Raw genomic sequence first — 17,001 nt, 5'->3', positions numbered from 1 at the left:
TATGAGGCCACAACGTTTGTACAGCACTATAAGGGGCAAGTGTCTGTATGGAGCATCTATGGGGCCATAACGTTTGTGCAGCATTATGTGGGGCAAGTGTCTGTATGGAGCATCTATGGGGCCATGATGTTTGTGCAGCACTATAAGGGGCAAGTGCCTGTATGGAGCATCTATGGGGCCATAATGTTTGTGCAGCACTATAAGGGGCAAGTGTCTGTATGGATCATCTATGGGGCCATAACGTTGTGCAGCACTATAAGGGGCAAGTGTCTGTATGGAGCATCTATGGGGCTATAACGTTTGTGCAGCATTATAAGGGGCAAGTGTCTGTATGGAGCATCTATGGGGCCATAATCTTTGTGCAGCACTATAAGGGGCAAGTGCCTGTATGGAGCATCTATGGGGCCATAATGTTTGTGCAGCACTATAAGGGGCAAGTGCCTGTATGGAGCATCTATGGGGTCATAATATTCGTGCAGCACTATAAGGGGCAAGTGCCTGTATGGAGCATCTATGGGGCTATAATGTTTGTGCAGCACTATAAGGGGCAAGTGTATGTATGGATCATCTATGGGGCCATAACGTTTGTGCAGCACTAAAAGGGGAAAGTGCCTGTATGGAGCATCTATGGGGCCATAACGTTTGTGCAGCACTATAAGGAGAAAGTGCCTGTATGGAGCATCTATGGGGCCATAATGTTTGTGCAGCACTATAAGGGGCAAGTGTCTGTATGGAGCATCTATGGGGCCATAATGTTTGTGCAGCACTATAAGGGGCAAGTGTCTGTATGGAGCATCTATGGGGCCATTATTAACCTTTATGCAGGATTATATGGGGCATATTTTAATATGGAACATCTAATGGGGCCCATCAAACTTTATGGAGCATTATATGGGACTCCTGATTCAATATGGATATTCAAAAACACAACCTACTGATGTCTCAATTAATTTTACTTTTATTGGTATCTATTTTTACTCTTGAAATTTACCGGTAGCTGCAGCATTTTCCACCCTAGGCTTATACTCGAGTCATTAAGTTTTCCCAGTTTTTTGTGGCAAAATTAGGGGGGTCGGCTTATACTCGGGTCGGCTTATACTCAAGTATATACGGTAGCTGTTTGAGCATTTTATTCTTTTGTAGATTTGAGCTATTTTTGCCTATTGTATTTTGTTCTTCCGGCTTATTATGGCCTGGGGCATTTTGAAACCTTGATTTCGGTATTGGGATCCATATTCCCATAGGGTCCCGGGTACATATACATGTTACAGAACTCTATCTATCATTTCATAGGATAGACTCTAGCTGGTTTATCTTAGCACCACTGGTATAGGACCTTTGTTATCCATCACTATTTGTTAACTTTATGTGGTTGCTTTATATTTATGCTCAGTACTTGTCTCCATATGATTTATGACGCCCCTTATTACGGTTATCTTGGAATGTATCAACTGTTTTTTATTTATTTAATGTTAATAAAACCTCTATTTTATATGAATTTTGTGGGATCTCTTCTTAGTCTCATGATGATATTTATGGGATCAGTGTTGTTGTAGTGGTTGAAGTGCCCCAAGTGATTTTTGGACATTTGGTGATTTAATGATGCAGAAACTGTCAGCTCTGCACTGACAGACAAACTTGCTCATCATGCACTGGGCATGATCAGCAAGTTTGCTAGGTTTGGTGACCTGGATGTCGTCATGATGACATCGGGTAACTATGGCAATGATCATCGGTACCCCGTGTCACACCGCTAGGTCTCTGATCCAAAGGCAGAGGGGATGTAGGTGCTGTCAGCCTTCTGCCTGCTCCTAGAATGCTGCGATAGTGTTCAGTGTCAGCAATTCAGGGGTTAAAGTGCCAGGAGCCATCTGTGAATCATTCAGAATCAGCTGACACCCGGCAGCACTAGCTCGCACATAGCCCGTGTGCGTGGGCAATCACGATGATGTAATATTCCGTCCATAGTCAAATAGGCCCAGGGCACATAGACAGAATATTACCTCCAATGTCAGAAAGGGGTTAAACCTTATCGTAGTCAAACAGGCTCTTCATGCATGTGTTGTGACTGTCACACAGTGCGACATATGTAGCTGCAGCACCGAACATCTGATGATCGTGAGTGCTCCAGGTATCAAGGATACCGAGATAGCTATTCGGGAAGCGCTATATCTATTCGGATAAGCTCTTATCCGAAGCTATTCGCTCATTCCTAATAATAAACCATTAGGCCTTACCTCTGGCTCCCTCATAAAAGACCTGTGAGAGTGTCACTGGCACCGTATGGTGAGGGGAGATAAGTGTTGCAAAGTTATTATCCTGTGTCATGTGAAGGCCACACATTTTCCTCTAGTATGACATGTGTTAAGAGTTTACCAGTCTTTACCAGGGTATGGCTTTCATGTTGAGTAGGTCAGAGATGGGCGGGACTCCACCTGAAGAGTGTGGTTGGAAGGAGTTAAATGTCCAGCCACTGTTTTTTTTCCTGTGGGTTGTGTTTCGAGGAAGGAAGCTTCCAGGCTGAAGCTCCAGTGAGCGCTATGGTGTATGTTTGTCCCAGAAGGCGGGAGCCACACTGGGAATGACTTTGTATGGACTTTTTATTTTCATTTGTGCCAGAAAGGCTGTGTTTTTGTTACTATATTTGCTTAATGGTTTATGAAGTAAAAACCATGCAGAGACTTTAACATGAAGTGTTCCTGTGTCTACCTCGGGGAGCAGCTGAGTGAGCCGACATTCCAAAAGTGGTGTTTCGGATGCGGGCAACGTTCCTGGAACACAGGTAGCAGCTGTGAACAAAACATGTGTCCTGGGTGAAGATGGCTAAAGGGATGGAACAGCGGTCGGATAAAATGGAGGAGCTGTTCAAGCACCTGATCCTGAGTCAACAGCAGCAACACCAGCTGCATCGAGAGCAGCAGCACCAAGAGCAACAGTTTCATGAGCAGTAGCAGGTACAGCAAGAGACAAATAAGCTCCTGATGCAACAGATTCAACAGCAGCAAAGGCAAATGGAACTTCTGGTGGGAGATGTCCACTGCAGAGAGACCACCCCTCCCCCACATCAAGGTGATGACTCGTATGTCCGGAAAGCGGTAAGATAAACTATGCAAAAGATGACCCCAGGGGATGATATAGAGGCATTTTTGACTGTATTTGAATGGGTTGCAGAGCGGGAGAGGCTGCCCCCAGAGCAGCTGGCAGGGGTGCTGGCCCCCTATATGATGAGTGAACCTCTGAAAGCTTATTTTGACTTGGCCTTACAGGATGCCCGGGAATATGCCAAGTAAAAATGGAAATATTAGAAACACAAAACCAATCTAGGAGATAAAAGCGTATTAGGATCTATTTAAAGGTATGTAAGGATATTGTACACTTATGCATCTCCTGAGGAAGAAGTTATGTGAACTTCGAAACACGTTGTGAGAATAGTGAATTAAATACCATTTGTTTATCCATATACTGGGATTGTGATTTCTACAGCAATGCAGTTAATATCCACATTTCATTCTATCTGCTAAAATGGAGATATTGGCACACTCGGGTCACTGCGTCTGTCAGAGCCGAAAGAGTTCATCACTGGGTGAATTATGATGACAAACATCCCTGCTCTCAGATGTTTGACTTGCATTTGGTCCAGAAATGATTGCAGCCGGAGTCCTCCACTCTAGCCCAGATGGTCATGGACAGATTTATTCAGTCCCTTCCCAGGCCAGTGCAGACCTGAGCTGCCCAGGGAGACTCCTAGAAAGGTACCAGGTGGTTGAGAGGTCCCTAAGGAAGCCGGGAGGTTGGCAATCTCTATACTGGGGTACTCAGTGTGAGCCTGAGTCCCAAAAGAGGGGTAGTAGAGACATCACTGGGGGGAGTCCGAGATCCCAAGGAGTCGCTGAGGCGTTGCCAAAAGCTGCAGGTAAAGATCTGATCTGCTGGAGATGCCATAGGCTTAGACACATAGCTGCTCATTGTCCTATGTCATCTGAGCAGATGGACTGCAGCCTAGTGAGTCGCTCTTCGTACTATACCTATCCCACCTGCAGTGTGGATTATAAAGGAGTACTGGTGTCAGGACTCTCGGATTAAGGGAGTTTGGTGACCCTGATAAAAACCACACTTCCCCACCAGTTGATCCAAGGGAAACATGTGTGCATCCACTGTATCCACTAGGATGCCAAGGACTACCCTATTACCAGAGTGTTGATAAAAAAAAGAGACTGGGTATGGAGTCCCATGAGGTCGGGGTCTTCAAAGACTTGCTACATCCCGTAATAGTTGGGCGGGACTTTAGCCTGTTCTGGGACTTGTAGGGAAAGACAGGGGTGCCAAGTGACTCACACAGGAGCCAGATCAACCCTGATTAACCCTTGTCAGAGGTGGAGGAGTTCCCTTCATGTGTCCTAGCTATTGAAGACGACAAAACAGTGACCAGTAAGGCTGAGGTTCCTGAACTAGTTTTTTTGGGGAAAATATTGGAACTGCTCAAATGCAGGATCTTGCCCTAAAGGTGCTTTTGAAAATGTGTCTGTGATAGATGGGGTTTCTCAAGAGTTGAGGGCTGGCACCAGTTAACCACACTTTGCAGTTGATGGCAAAATACTATATTGGGTAGTTGAGCTGCTATTGGTTCCAGGATCCTACCAGTGGAGGGTTTTAGACATGGCCCACTCGCATGTTTTGGGGGACATCTGGAGGTAGAGAAAACACAGGAGAGAATAATGCAGAGATATTACTGGCCTGGATGTTACTGGGAGAGCCTGAATTATTGTAGGTCCTGCCCCACCAGCCAGATAACCGCTCCCTCTTCTCACTTCTGAAGTTCCCTGGTCCAGTTACTCATAATAGAGATCTCATTTGAGAGAATTGTCATGGACCTAGTAGGTCCTCTAGTAGGACACCAATATATCTTAGTAGTCATGGACTATGCGAACCGGTACCCTGAGGATGTACCACTAAGGAACTCTTCGACCAAGAGTTTCACCCGGGAACTTGTCCATATTTTTCCTAGGACGAGCCTGCCGAAGATTTTGACAGACCAGGGAACCCCCGTCAAGAGCAAGGTAATGAAAGAGCTGTGTAGGGTCCTCCAGATTGCCCAGCTGCAAACCTCAGTATACCATCTGCAGACCAATGGCCTAGTAGAGCACTTTAATAAAACCTTAAAGGCCATGCTCAAAAGGGTAACTGAGAAGGACGGTCGAGACTATCTGCTCCCATTTCAGCACTTCTCCATCAGAGCAGTTCATCAACTTGTACTGAGTTCTCGTCGTTTGAGCCCCTGTATGATTGACATCCGCAAGGACTCCTGAACATTGCCAAGAAAACCTTGAAGCTGAGGTCAGAGCATCATAGAGCATGTTGGCCTGCTGTAGGAGAGGATGGCGAAAGTAATGCCTATCATGAAGGAGCATTTTCTTCAGGCACAAGAGGCACAGGCAAGGGTGTATAACTGATCAGTGAGGCTGAGACAGTTCCAGCCTGGGGATCGTGTTCTAGTGCTTTTCCCCATGGTGGAGAGTAAGTTCGTAGCCAAGAGGCAAAGCCCATATGAGGTAGTGGAAAAACTGGGCAAGGTGAATTACAAGGTACAAGAAGATCAAAGCTGTCCAGCTCTGGAGGTAAAATTAAGAAGTCTTTTATTTCAACAATTTAAAAAACTGTGAAGCTGCTTAACATCGGCCAGTGTTTACCGGAGGAAGAATTCCATGAACCACTGAACGCGTTTCGAACACGTGTAGTGTTCTTAGTCCTCAGTATCAAAGTGAGCAGCCTGGTTCAGAATAAAAACATCCTAATCAGGTGAAAGGCATCTGCGATGATTATTATACAGAAAACAAAAAACAACACCAACTTTATTACAAGATTGAGAATACAAAAAAAATAGAAGAATGAATAATGAGAATTAATAGTGCAACACAATTTCCTTTTTTAGGTTTAATTCTAAAGGCACCCGTGTATTAAATTAAAAAATCCAAAAAGCCTCCCTGTCGCGCAAACTCTTTTCCATATCTCCACCACGTATATTCCTATGAACCTGTTCTGTTGCAAAAACTTTAACATGCATAATTTGCCTATTGTGTACATTAATGGAATGGTTTGATGCATTAGACACATGGCGAGGGTTGAGTGATATTGTATAAATGTTCTCTGATTCTATCTTTGAATCTCCTATAAGTGGATCCTACATATAATAATTTACATAATAAACATAACGCACCAACCCATTTTCTCATGTTACGGATGGGCAACACCCCAAACTTGATATAAACATATTGACCGTAGAGTTATTAAACTATACTCAGTCACAAAGTGTTTAATGATTAAAAAGAAACCTTTATTAACATATAAACAATACACACCATTAAAAACCAGTGCCTCAAAATCAGAACAAAATTATCTTCCTAGTAAAGGTAAGCGAGGGAAAACGCAGGTATCAAAATATGGTTGCTCAAAAGTTTTTTTTGCTACATATAGTTTCATACAAGTTTTTTAATCGCACGGAACAATTTCCTAGCAGATTTCTTTCAAGTAGAGATGCAAAATCACTGCTACTTATGTATTCGTAGGTATTCCTAAAGAACATTTAGTCACTAGACACAAAAATATTCCTTGTAGCATATAATCCGAGTTCTGAGGTGATAGTGCAGAAATAATCCATATTGGATCAAAAAGTGACAATGCATAAATATGCACGTGCACATATACTTGCAAAATAATTGTAATAGTCAAAACCAAATCACTAATCAATACAGGAAAAAATTCCTAATGCTCAAAACCGGACCCCATCACCAAATAATTAGAGTGGAACCGCCAAATATTGCACAATAATCCATGTATCATTGCAGCCAGCTACGTCTCTAGAATACAGGGCAAAGACCCCGCCGTCAAAATCCTCCAAGTAGGGCCACAAGTTATTGCACATCCATCAACCTCATGAATATCACGCACATAGAATAACAAAAACTATGAGCAATCCACTCTGTACATATTACCTGGATGACCCACTGCTCCCCTGCCTCGTGGCACGCTATCCTTTGACTACCCCGACGTGCGTTTCGCATCTGCTTCCTCCTGCCTCCTAGTGACTAAATGTTCTTTAGGAATACCTACGAATACATAAGTAGCAGTGATTTTGCATCTCTACTTGAAAGAAATCTGCTAGGAAATTGTTCCGTGCGATTAAAAAACTTGTATGAAACTATATGTAGCGAAAAAAACTTTTGAGCAACCATATTTTGATACCTGCGTTTTCCCTCGCTTACCTTTACTAGGAAGATAATTTTGTTCTGATTTTGAGGCACTGGTTTTTAATTGTGTGTATTGTTTATATGTTAATAAAGGTTTCTTTTTAATCATTAAACACTTCGTGACTGAGTATAGTTTAATAACTCTACGGTCAATATGTTTATATAATAATTTACAATCTGAACATTCAATAATATAAACTACGTAATTCGAATTACAATTCAGGAATTTTTTTATTTTAAAAATCTTTTGATTCTTTGAACAGGAAAAAGTAATTTTTTTTGGAACATGAACAGGTTTTGCAGGGATGCTGTCCACATTTTTAGAAACCTGTGGTTGATAACCAATTAAGAGAATTTTTTGTTTCATTTGCATCATAGAAACTAGGAGACAGAATTGCTCAGAGTTGGCGCACTCCTGGCTAATATTCTAATGCCTTTTTTAAGGATTGTGTCCATAATGTCATCATCTCTAAGAATAGTTAGATTAAGATGTACAATCTCAGAGTCTCAGAGATTGATTTAAAATGTGTGCTATATGTTAGAACAAGGACCGCCTGTTCTGAAAAAGAATTATTTTTTATTATGTTTTGATTTTGACTGGTAGAAACAGAATCAGAAGAAACCGCAATGAGTTCTGACCTTGACTTGGTATCGGCTATGTGAAAGGCATGATCTATGGTCCAATTTGGATATTTCCTATTAGTAAGGCGTTTTCTGATGTTCTGTGTTTCATGAATAAAAGCTGGTTCATTATTACAATTCATTTTAGCTCTAAGTACTTCACCTACAGGAATCGAATGAATTGTGTGCGGTGGGTGAAAATTATGAGCATGGAGTATGGTGTTTCCAGCTGTTTTTTTACGATAAGTACAGCTACTAATGATTTCAGAGGGCATGACTGTGAGACATAAGTCCCAAAAATTGATACATTTTTTATCAAATGTGTGAGTGAATTTCAAATTAAATGGGTTATTATTAATATAATACATAAATGAAATTAAAGAATTTGAACCGCCTTCCCACACAAGTAATAGGTCATCTATGTACCTGGAATACCATTTAATATGTTCACAAAATGGATTGTCAGGACTAAAAATGTACTGTTCTTCCCACCACGCCATTACTAAATTTGCTACCGATGGGGAGAACTTACCGTAGCTCCCATCGAGACTCCACTGTTCTGGAGAAAAAAAATAATAAATATTGAATAAAAAATAATTATGAGATAGAAGAAATTCAAGGACTGAAATGATATACAATTGTAAGTCATGAGAAAATGTACTGTATTTATGCAAGTGAAATTGAACTGCATGTAGTGTTATCTAATCTGGGATGGATGTGTATAAGGCAACTACATCGCAGGTTAGCCACGACCACTGGGAATCCCAAGTGATCTTGTTAAACATGTTCAGTACATCCTTAGAATCTTTTAAATATCCAGGTACTCTTTGCGCTAGTGGTGGTAGGATTGTATCTACCCATTCCCCTAGATGTTCAATATATGACCCAATCACTGAAACTATGGGACACATGGGAGGTGGAAAAGCGTTTTGTGTGTTTGAGGGAGGGCATGTAAAATCAGGATGACGGGGTTATCAATATACATGTACTCAGCCTGCTTTTTAGTAAGAAAGCCCTGACTTAAACCATCATCAATGATACTGTAGATTTGCAGATTTGCATATATTCCAAAGTGGGATCTGACTTTAACGGGTGGTAAATATTATTGTCCGATAACATATCATGACTAGCTCTGACATAATCTGATTCATTTAAGACCACCATGGATCCTCCTTTATCTGACATCTTTATGATGATGCCTGTATAAGATTTTATTTGTTTAAAGGCATCCATTCAATTTTCAACAGATTGTATTTATTGGAGTGAGACGTTAACTCCGATATAAGATTTTGGATATCCCTTTCTACATTGTCTTGGAAACGATCCATGGAGTCAGTCCTCGTATGTACCAGATAAAAGGATGGATTTCTAGTCTTAAAAGTGGAAATCATGTTAGTATACATTGGAGATTTATTCAAAGTATCCAGATCCATAAGACACAAAAGACCATTTTGTAAAGTAAGGTTTTTTCCAGTGAATTACAAGGTACACCAGTCAGGCCAAAGGAAGCCGCACCAAATATATCATGTGAACTTGCTCAAGCCATGTCGAGATCGGGATTCTCTGGAAGCTCCTTGCCTGGAAGCTGTGACGTTCTAGCCGAACGGAGAGAGAGTGGACCCTCAAGGTCACGGTGCAGACGGGCCCAAGGACGAGCGACCCCGGGGAGGAGCTACCCCTATACAGGGATAGTGGGGAACAGGCCCAAGGGGGTCAGCACCGCAACAGCTGGTACAAGAGGGACGGCTCAGAAAAGGACGGAGGAGAGGGTAATAAATCAAGGCTGAAAAGAGAGAGGTAGGGAGACGAGGTACGGAACGAAAGAGACTGGACTGAAACAAAGGGACACGGAGGGAAACCAAAGGGACACGGAGGAGCAAACAGGGAATAGCCAAAAATGACAATTCACAGAAGCAAGGCGTGAGCAGGCAGGAAGGGAACAAGACCTAACACCGAGCACAAAAGCACAACAGTAATCAGGCGCCGCCATTATGGAGAGGACGCCAGATAAAGGTAAAGGAATCACCTGATTGGTGGAGGTTGAACAGGCAAGAACGCGGAAGGGGTTAAGTATGAGGAAGAGCGCGCGCCCGCGACCTTAGGCGCATGTGCGGTGCAGGCGCCGGCCGGAGGAAGGAGGAAGCACGGACGCCATGCAGAAGGCCCCCAGCAGCAGCAAGAGAGCCCGGAGTAGCGGCGCGATGCCCAGGGCGGGGAGCAGGACCGCGGCGGGAGGAGCCGATGGAGGAAGCGGCCGCAGCGTCAGGAGCGGCAGGTATAACAGTACCCCCCCTTCTAAGACCCCCTCTACCAAGGCTAGTCAAGAATCTCTTTAGAATTCGAGGAGCATTAATGTTCTCTCTAGGTTCCCAAGATCTCTCCTCAGGACCAAATCCCTTCCAATCAATGAGATAGAAGACTCTTCCTCTAACCCTCTTCATAGCCAGAATATCCCTTACTTCAAAGTCATTATTGATGCCAAAAGGTTGAGGGGAGTCCAGTGGCGCTGGGCAAAATCGATTAAGGACAAGAGGTTTCAAAAGCGAGACATGGAAGACGTTAGGGACTCGGAGCGAAGCCGGCAACCTCAATCTATAAGCCACGTTGTTAATTCGACCCAAGACCTCGAAGGGACCGATGTATCGAGGGCCCAACTTGTAAGAGGGAATCTTCAAGCGAATATGCTTGGTTGATAGCCAGACCTTGTCACCGGGATGATATGGCGGAAGATCCTTCCTTCTCTTGTCCGCATGTCTCTTCATCAGAGCTGCAGCTCGTACGAGGGACTCCTTGGTCTCCCTCCAAACTTGGGAAAATTCAGAAGAAAGGGCATCTGCAGCAGGAACACCAGAAGGAGAAGACATTGGAAGAGGTACTCCCGGATTCAGACCAGAAACCACAAAGAACGGAGATTTGGAAGTGGCCTCGCTGACATGATTGTTATGGGCAAACTCAGCCCAAGGAAGAAGGGTCACCCAATCATCGTGGTGGGCGTTGGTAAAGTTACGTAGGTAGGAGGTCAAAACTTGATTTATCCGTTCTACTTGCCCATTGGTCTGAGGATGGTATGCGGAAGAAAAATCCAAAGAAATGCCCAAGAGCTTACAGAGAGCTCTCCAGAATCTGGAAGTAAACTGGACTCCTCGATCGGACACGATTCATTGAGGAAGGCCATGTAATCTGAAAATCTGATGAATGAAGATTCTTGCCAATTCCGGAGCTGAGGGTAATCCGGGCAAGGGAACGAAGTGGGCCATCTTGGAGAACCGGTCTGCCACCACCAAGATGGTCGTGCATCCAGAGGAACGAGGCAGATCCGTAATGAAATCCATGGCGATTTGCTGCCAAGGAGCTTCGGGTATGGGTAAAGGGTGCAAGAGACCTGAAGGCAACTCTCTTGGTACCTTGTTCCTGGCACAAGTCATGCAAGAGGCTACAAAATCCGAAGTGTCTTGTCGAAGAGATGGCCACCAGTAGTACCGGGAAAGAAGAGTAAGGGTCTTCTTGGTACCGACATGTCCGGCAATCTTGGAAGAATGCCCCCAACGCAAAACCTCAGTTCGTTTGTCACACGGGACGAAGGTCTTGCCTGGTGGCACCGAGAGGAGATTCGAAGGGGCCACCACAAGTCTGGCGGGATCAATGATATGTGAAGGATCCTCTTCCATCTCAGGAGATTGCAAAGACCGGGAAAGGGCGTCTGCTTTAGTATTCTTAGCTCCGGGCCGAAAATGAAGTTTAAAATCAAAACGAGAAAAGAACAAAGACCATCTGGCCTGCCTGGAGTTGAGTCTCTGAGCGGACTGGATGTAGGCCAAGTTCTTGTGGTCAGTGAAAACCGTAAAGGGATGAATGGCCCCCTCCAAGAGATGACGCCACTCCTGTAGAGCCAACTTAATAGCCAGCAACTCCCGGTCCCCAACTGAGTAATTGCATTCAGCGGGAGAAAAAGACTTAGAAAAGAATCCACAAGGAACCAGACGTCCGGAAGGGGTTTTCTGGGAGAGTACCGCTCCAGCTCCAGTAGAGGAGGCATCCACCTCAAGGGAGAAGGGTCTGCTGGCCACAGGTCGATGAAGAACTGGAGCCGAAGCAAAGGCCTGTTTCAAGGCAAGAAAGGCGTCTTCCGCCTCTGGAGGCCAAACATGAAGCTTCGCTCCTTTCCGGGTTAGGGCAACTAGAGGCTTGGTCACGGAGGAGAAATGCGGCACGAATTGTCTGTAATAGTTTGCGAAGCCCAAAAAACGTTGAATGGGCTTAACTCCAACGGGACGGGGCCACTTGAGTACTGCAGACAACTTCTCGGGATCCATCTTCAACCCCACGTCAGAAATAATATATCCCAAGAAGGGCAAGGAAGTCTGTTCAAACAAACACTTCTCGATCTTGGCGTAAAGATGATTCTCCCGGAGTCGTTGCAAGACCAAACGGACGCTTTTCCTGTGGGAGGACAGGTCGGGTGAAAAAATAAGGATGTCGTCAAGGTATACCACCACGCAGGAATACAATAGGTCACGGAAGATTTCGTTTACGAACTCCTGGAAGACTGCTGGAGCGTTACAGAGACCAAAGGGCATGACAAGGTATTCGTAATGACCATCGCGAGTGTTAAAGGCGGTCTTCCACTCGTCTCCCGCACGGATACGAACCAAATTATAGGCCCCTCTCAGATCAAGTTTGGAAAAGATTCGGGCTCCTCTCAGTCGGTCGAAGAGTTCAGGGATGAGCGGGAGAGGATATCGATTCTTGACCGTGATGGCATTCAGACCTCGGTAGTCAATACAAGGACGAAGGGTCCCATCCTTCTTCCGAACGAAGAAAAACCCAGCTCCAGCCGGGGATGAGGACTTCCGGATGAATCCCTTAGCCAAATTCTCTTTGATGTACTCAGACATCGCTAAAGTCTCCGCCGGAGACAAAGGATATGTTCTACCCTTGGGAAGGGATACTCCGGGAATTAGCTCGATGGGACAGTCATAAATTCGATGCGGTGGAAGGGACTCTGCTTCCTTCTTATCAAAGACATCGGCAAACGAGTGATAGGCCGCAGGAAGGCTGGAAGGTTTGGCGATCGCTTGAAAAGAACCTGGAGGAAAGACGGGCTGTAGACAATGTTCATGACAACCATGACCCCAGCGGAGTACCTCTCCAGAGCGCCAATCAAGAACTGGCTTGTGCGATCTGAGCCAGGGCAGACCCAAAAGCAGGGCATGAGACAGATTGGGCAATACGTAGAAGGCAATCTTCTCCCGGTGTAGGGCTCCAATCTGCATCTCCAACTCGAGAGTAACCATGGTGATAGGATCTGTTAAGAGTTTGCCGTCTACAGCAGAAATAACACGCGGAGTCTTCAAGGTAACTACTGGTATCTGAAGCTTGCACACCTCCTCTTCACGAATGAAGTTACCAGCCGCACCCGAGTCCACATACGCCTCCACAGATCTACGCTCAAGACCTAAAGAAATCAAAGCTGAAATAGTTAAGGGTAGAGAGGAATTTGAGTCACCTAGGGAAGCCTCCCTTACCTGGCCTAGGTGGAGGAGTTTCCCGGTCTCTCTGGACAGGAGCGCAAAAAATGATTAACCCCTCCGCAGTAGAGGCACAAACCCTGTGCTAACCTCTCTTTACGTCGCTGCTCAGATAACTTAACTCTGTCTACCTGCATAGGTTCAGGTATGGAAGAAACGGAGGACTTGCTAGGAGAAGGACCAGGTGCCCAGTTTGACCTGACGGGCCTTCTCTCCCTGACCAATTCCCGAGAACGCTCCTGGAAGCGTAAGTCTATACGCGTGGCCAGGGATATGAGATCCTCCAAGGTGGTAGGAGTATCGCGGCCAGCGAGCTCATCCTTAATCTTGGACGAAAGCCCTCTCCAAAAAGCCCCTACCAAAGCCTCATTATTCCACCCGAGCTCAGAGGATAGTGTCCGAAAACGGATGGCGTACTGACCAACAGTAAGGTTCCCCTGTTGGAGGCTAAAGAGGGACTCGGTAGTAGAGGCCAGCCGTCCGGGCTCGTCAAAGACTCTACGGAATGTGTCCAAAAAAATCTGAATACTGGCAACTACCGGGTCGTCCCGCTCCCACAAAGGGTTTACCCAGGATAAGGCCTCCCCCTCAAGATGAGACACAATAAAGGCCACCTTAGCGCGATCGGAAGGGTACTGCTGGGGCAGAAGTTCGAAGTGAAGGCGGCACTGGTTCAAAAAACCCCGACACAATTTAGGATCTCCGCTATATCTAGGGGGTTTCCCCAAACGAGGAGGAGGAAGAGATACCGGATCTCTATGTGAGACTGAAGCAGCGGCCGAAGACTGCAGAGAATGTAAACGGTCGTCTACGGATGCCATATAGGTTAGAATATGGGACTGTGTATCACGCTGCTGTGCGAGCTCCTGCTGGAGTCCCGCCAGCAAAGGAGCGTTAGCAGGATCGGAAGTCTGAAGGGCAGTTAATCGAGAATCCATGGATTTCATGACAGACATGATCCGGGTCTGGTTCTCCCGTAAGAATAACAACTCCTTCTGTGTAGCTGCAGAAGTACCAGCGGGGTCCATGGCCTGATTACACTGTGACGTTCTAGCCGAACGGAGAGAGAGTGGACCCTCAAGGTCACGGTGCAGACGGGCCCAAGGACGAGCGACCCCGGGGAGGAGCTACCCCTATACAGGGATAGTGGGGAACAGGCCCAAGGGGGTCAGCACCGCAACAGCTGGTACAAGAGGGACGGCTCAGAAAAGGACGGAGGAGAGGGTAATAAATCAAGGCTGAAAAGAGAGAGGTAGGGAGACGAGGTACGGAACGAAAGAGACTGGACTGAAACAAAGGGACACGGAGGGAAACCAAAGGGACACGGAGGAGCAAACAGGGAATAGCCAAAAATGACAATTCACAGAAGCAAGGCGTGAGCAGGCAGGAAGGGAACAAGACCTAACACCGAGCACAAAAGCACAACAGTAATCAGGCGCCGCCATTATGGAGAGGACGCCAGATAAAGGTAAAGGAATCACCTGATTGGTGGAGGTTGAACAGGCAAGAACGCGGAAGGGGTTAAGTATGAGGAAGAGCGCGCGCCCGCGACCTTAGGCGCATGTGCGGTGCAGGCGCCGGCCGGAGGAAGGAGGAAGCACGGACGCCATGCAGAAGGCCCCCAGCAGCAGCAAGAGAGCCCGGAGTAGCGGCGCGATGCCCAGGGCGGGGAGCAGGACCGCGGCGGGAGGAGCCGATGGAGGAAGCGGCCGCAGCGTCAGGAGCGGCAGGTATAACAGAAGCCAGTCTCAAAGCCACTGTGGACAATGTCACCATTGCAGATACTCTAACGTGGCCCAGAGGCAACAAGTCGGGAGCTGTTGCAGTGGAACCATGACTCTTTCTCGGAGTTGCCAGGGTATCCGCAGGTGGTGAAGCATGACATGTTGACAGAACCGCATATATGGATGAACCTCAAGCCCTATAGAATTTCGGAAGGTTGATAGAGGAGTCAAAAACTGGATGGTCAAGTCCCATCATCCTCGTGCCAAAGCCCGACAGAGAGTGGCAGTTTTGTAATGACTACAGCAGACTGAATGAGGCCTCTAGCTTTAATGGATACCTGATGCCTTTCATGGATGAACTCATTGAGTCACTTGAGCCCGCATGGTACACTATAATCCTCGACCTGACTTAGGCCTATTGGCAGATCCCCATGTCCCAAAGTGCCAAGGAGAAGATGGCCTTCTCAACACCTGACGGGTGCTTTCAATACACCAGAGTGCCCTTCGGACTGCAGGGGGCCCCAGCAACCTTCCAGAGGGCTATGGATCAGGTACTAGCTCCACATAAGAAGTATGCCTCAGCTTTCCTTGATGACATTGTGGTCTTCAGCCCTGACTGGGCTAGTCAGCTGCCAAAGGCAGTTTTTGGATGCTTTAATTCACTCTAAATCCAAAAAGAAATTCCATAGGAAAGTAAGAGGCCAAGTACTTAGGCTATGTCATCGGGAGGGGCAAAATCAAGCCACACATAAACAAGATTGAGGTGATTCATAAGTGGCTTCAACCGCTTTCCAAGAAGCAAGTGTTGGCGTTTCTTGGAATTGTGGGATATTACAGGTTGTTCATCCCAAGTTTTGCCATAATAGCTGCACCATTGATGTGGAGCACCCTCCAGGGCCTAGGGGTACTTGGCATCGGGTCCGGTGGTCATTAAAGGGGATGTCATGGAGGCAGCGACTCGGACTGTGGACCTGGGAGTCCAAATTAAAGGAAATGTCTTTAAAGGGGTTATTAGAAATAAGAATGTTCCTGACGCCACCTGCGGTATTCGGTCAGGGGTGACCGACGCTGCTTAAATGGGTTCTCTGGGGAGTGATGGCACTGCAGCAAGGATGGTATGGCTTCCTATAGGTGAAGTTGGGTCCCCAGGGCTCCCGGTGTATTTGGCAAAGATAGTATGGTGACAGAAATAATCAGAGGACACAAGGTTGCAGTCTCTTTACCTGTTTTACTAGTGGTTTACGGCCACAGTCCAGTGTACAAGCAACATGTGGCTGTGGAGTCCAGGCAGCCTGGAAACGAGTTGAATTCTCTTTGCCAGGTCAGATTGGGAGCCTTGCTGCCTATGGCTTCTTTCAAGGTCCTCTCTCACTCTCTGTCCTGAGACAGTACCTGCATGGTAGGCAACGCGAGCCGTTTTAGAGGGGTCTCTATTCACAGTGACTCTGGGATCTGTATGTTGCTGTACCCCAGGTTGTAGATGTGGGCAAGTTACTTTCCATCTCCTGCCCTCTGGTTTCTGCTGTGTGGCAAACAGTCCCACACAGCCTCAGAATCCCCGGTGTCCGGTTCCTGCGCCTCAGCATGGAGGGAGCCCAGTCGCAGCTCTCCTCCAGCTCCTTACTTCTCTATGCTCCTTCCTCCTTCTCTGTCTCACACAAACTCCAGAATGAACTAACTCCTCCTCCAAGCCAGAATATATATATATATATCTAGGGAAGCTCCCCTAAAACTGGGTCTAGAGCTCCCCCTTCTGGCCTGGAGTTGGAACATGTTGCATATACAGGTTACCTGTCAAAGGGATCCTCCTCATTTCCAGGATGGCATCACCCTCCCCAAGAGGAAAGCAGTACCACTGTGGTACCCGAACTCCTGAGGTGCCAC

At 46.3% G+C, this 17,001-nt stretch overlaps 1 protein-coding gene across 2 annotated transcripts in view; it reads right to left on the bottom strand.

Moving 5' to 3' along the window:
- Positions 1-17,001, bottom strand: part of LOC143787905 (L-selectin-like) — a 507,551-nt gene that overhangs the window by 132,911 nt on the left and 357,639 nt on the right. The window contains exon 8 of one of the 2 annotated variants that reach the window (XM_077277060.1): positions 8,398-8,424. The exons of the other annotated variant lie outside the window; for it this stretch is intronic. Coding sequence (XP_077133175.1) covers positions 8,398-8,424 — 27 coding nt within the window. The remainder of the gene's footprint in view (positions 1-8,397; positions 8,425-17,001) is intronic. 2 annotated transcript variants of the gene reach the window in all.

Source organism: Ranitomeya variabilis, chromosome 8 (assembly GCF_051348905.1).
Source record: "Ranitomeya variabilis isolate aRanVar5 chromosome 8, aRanVar5.hap1, whole genome shotgun sequence".
Classification (NCBI taxonomy): Eukaryota; Metazoa; Chordata; class Amphibia; order Anura; family Dendrobatidae; genus Ranitomeya; species Ranitomeya variabilis.
This window is presented reverse-complemented; position numbering and strand designations above follow the sequence as displayed.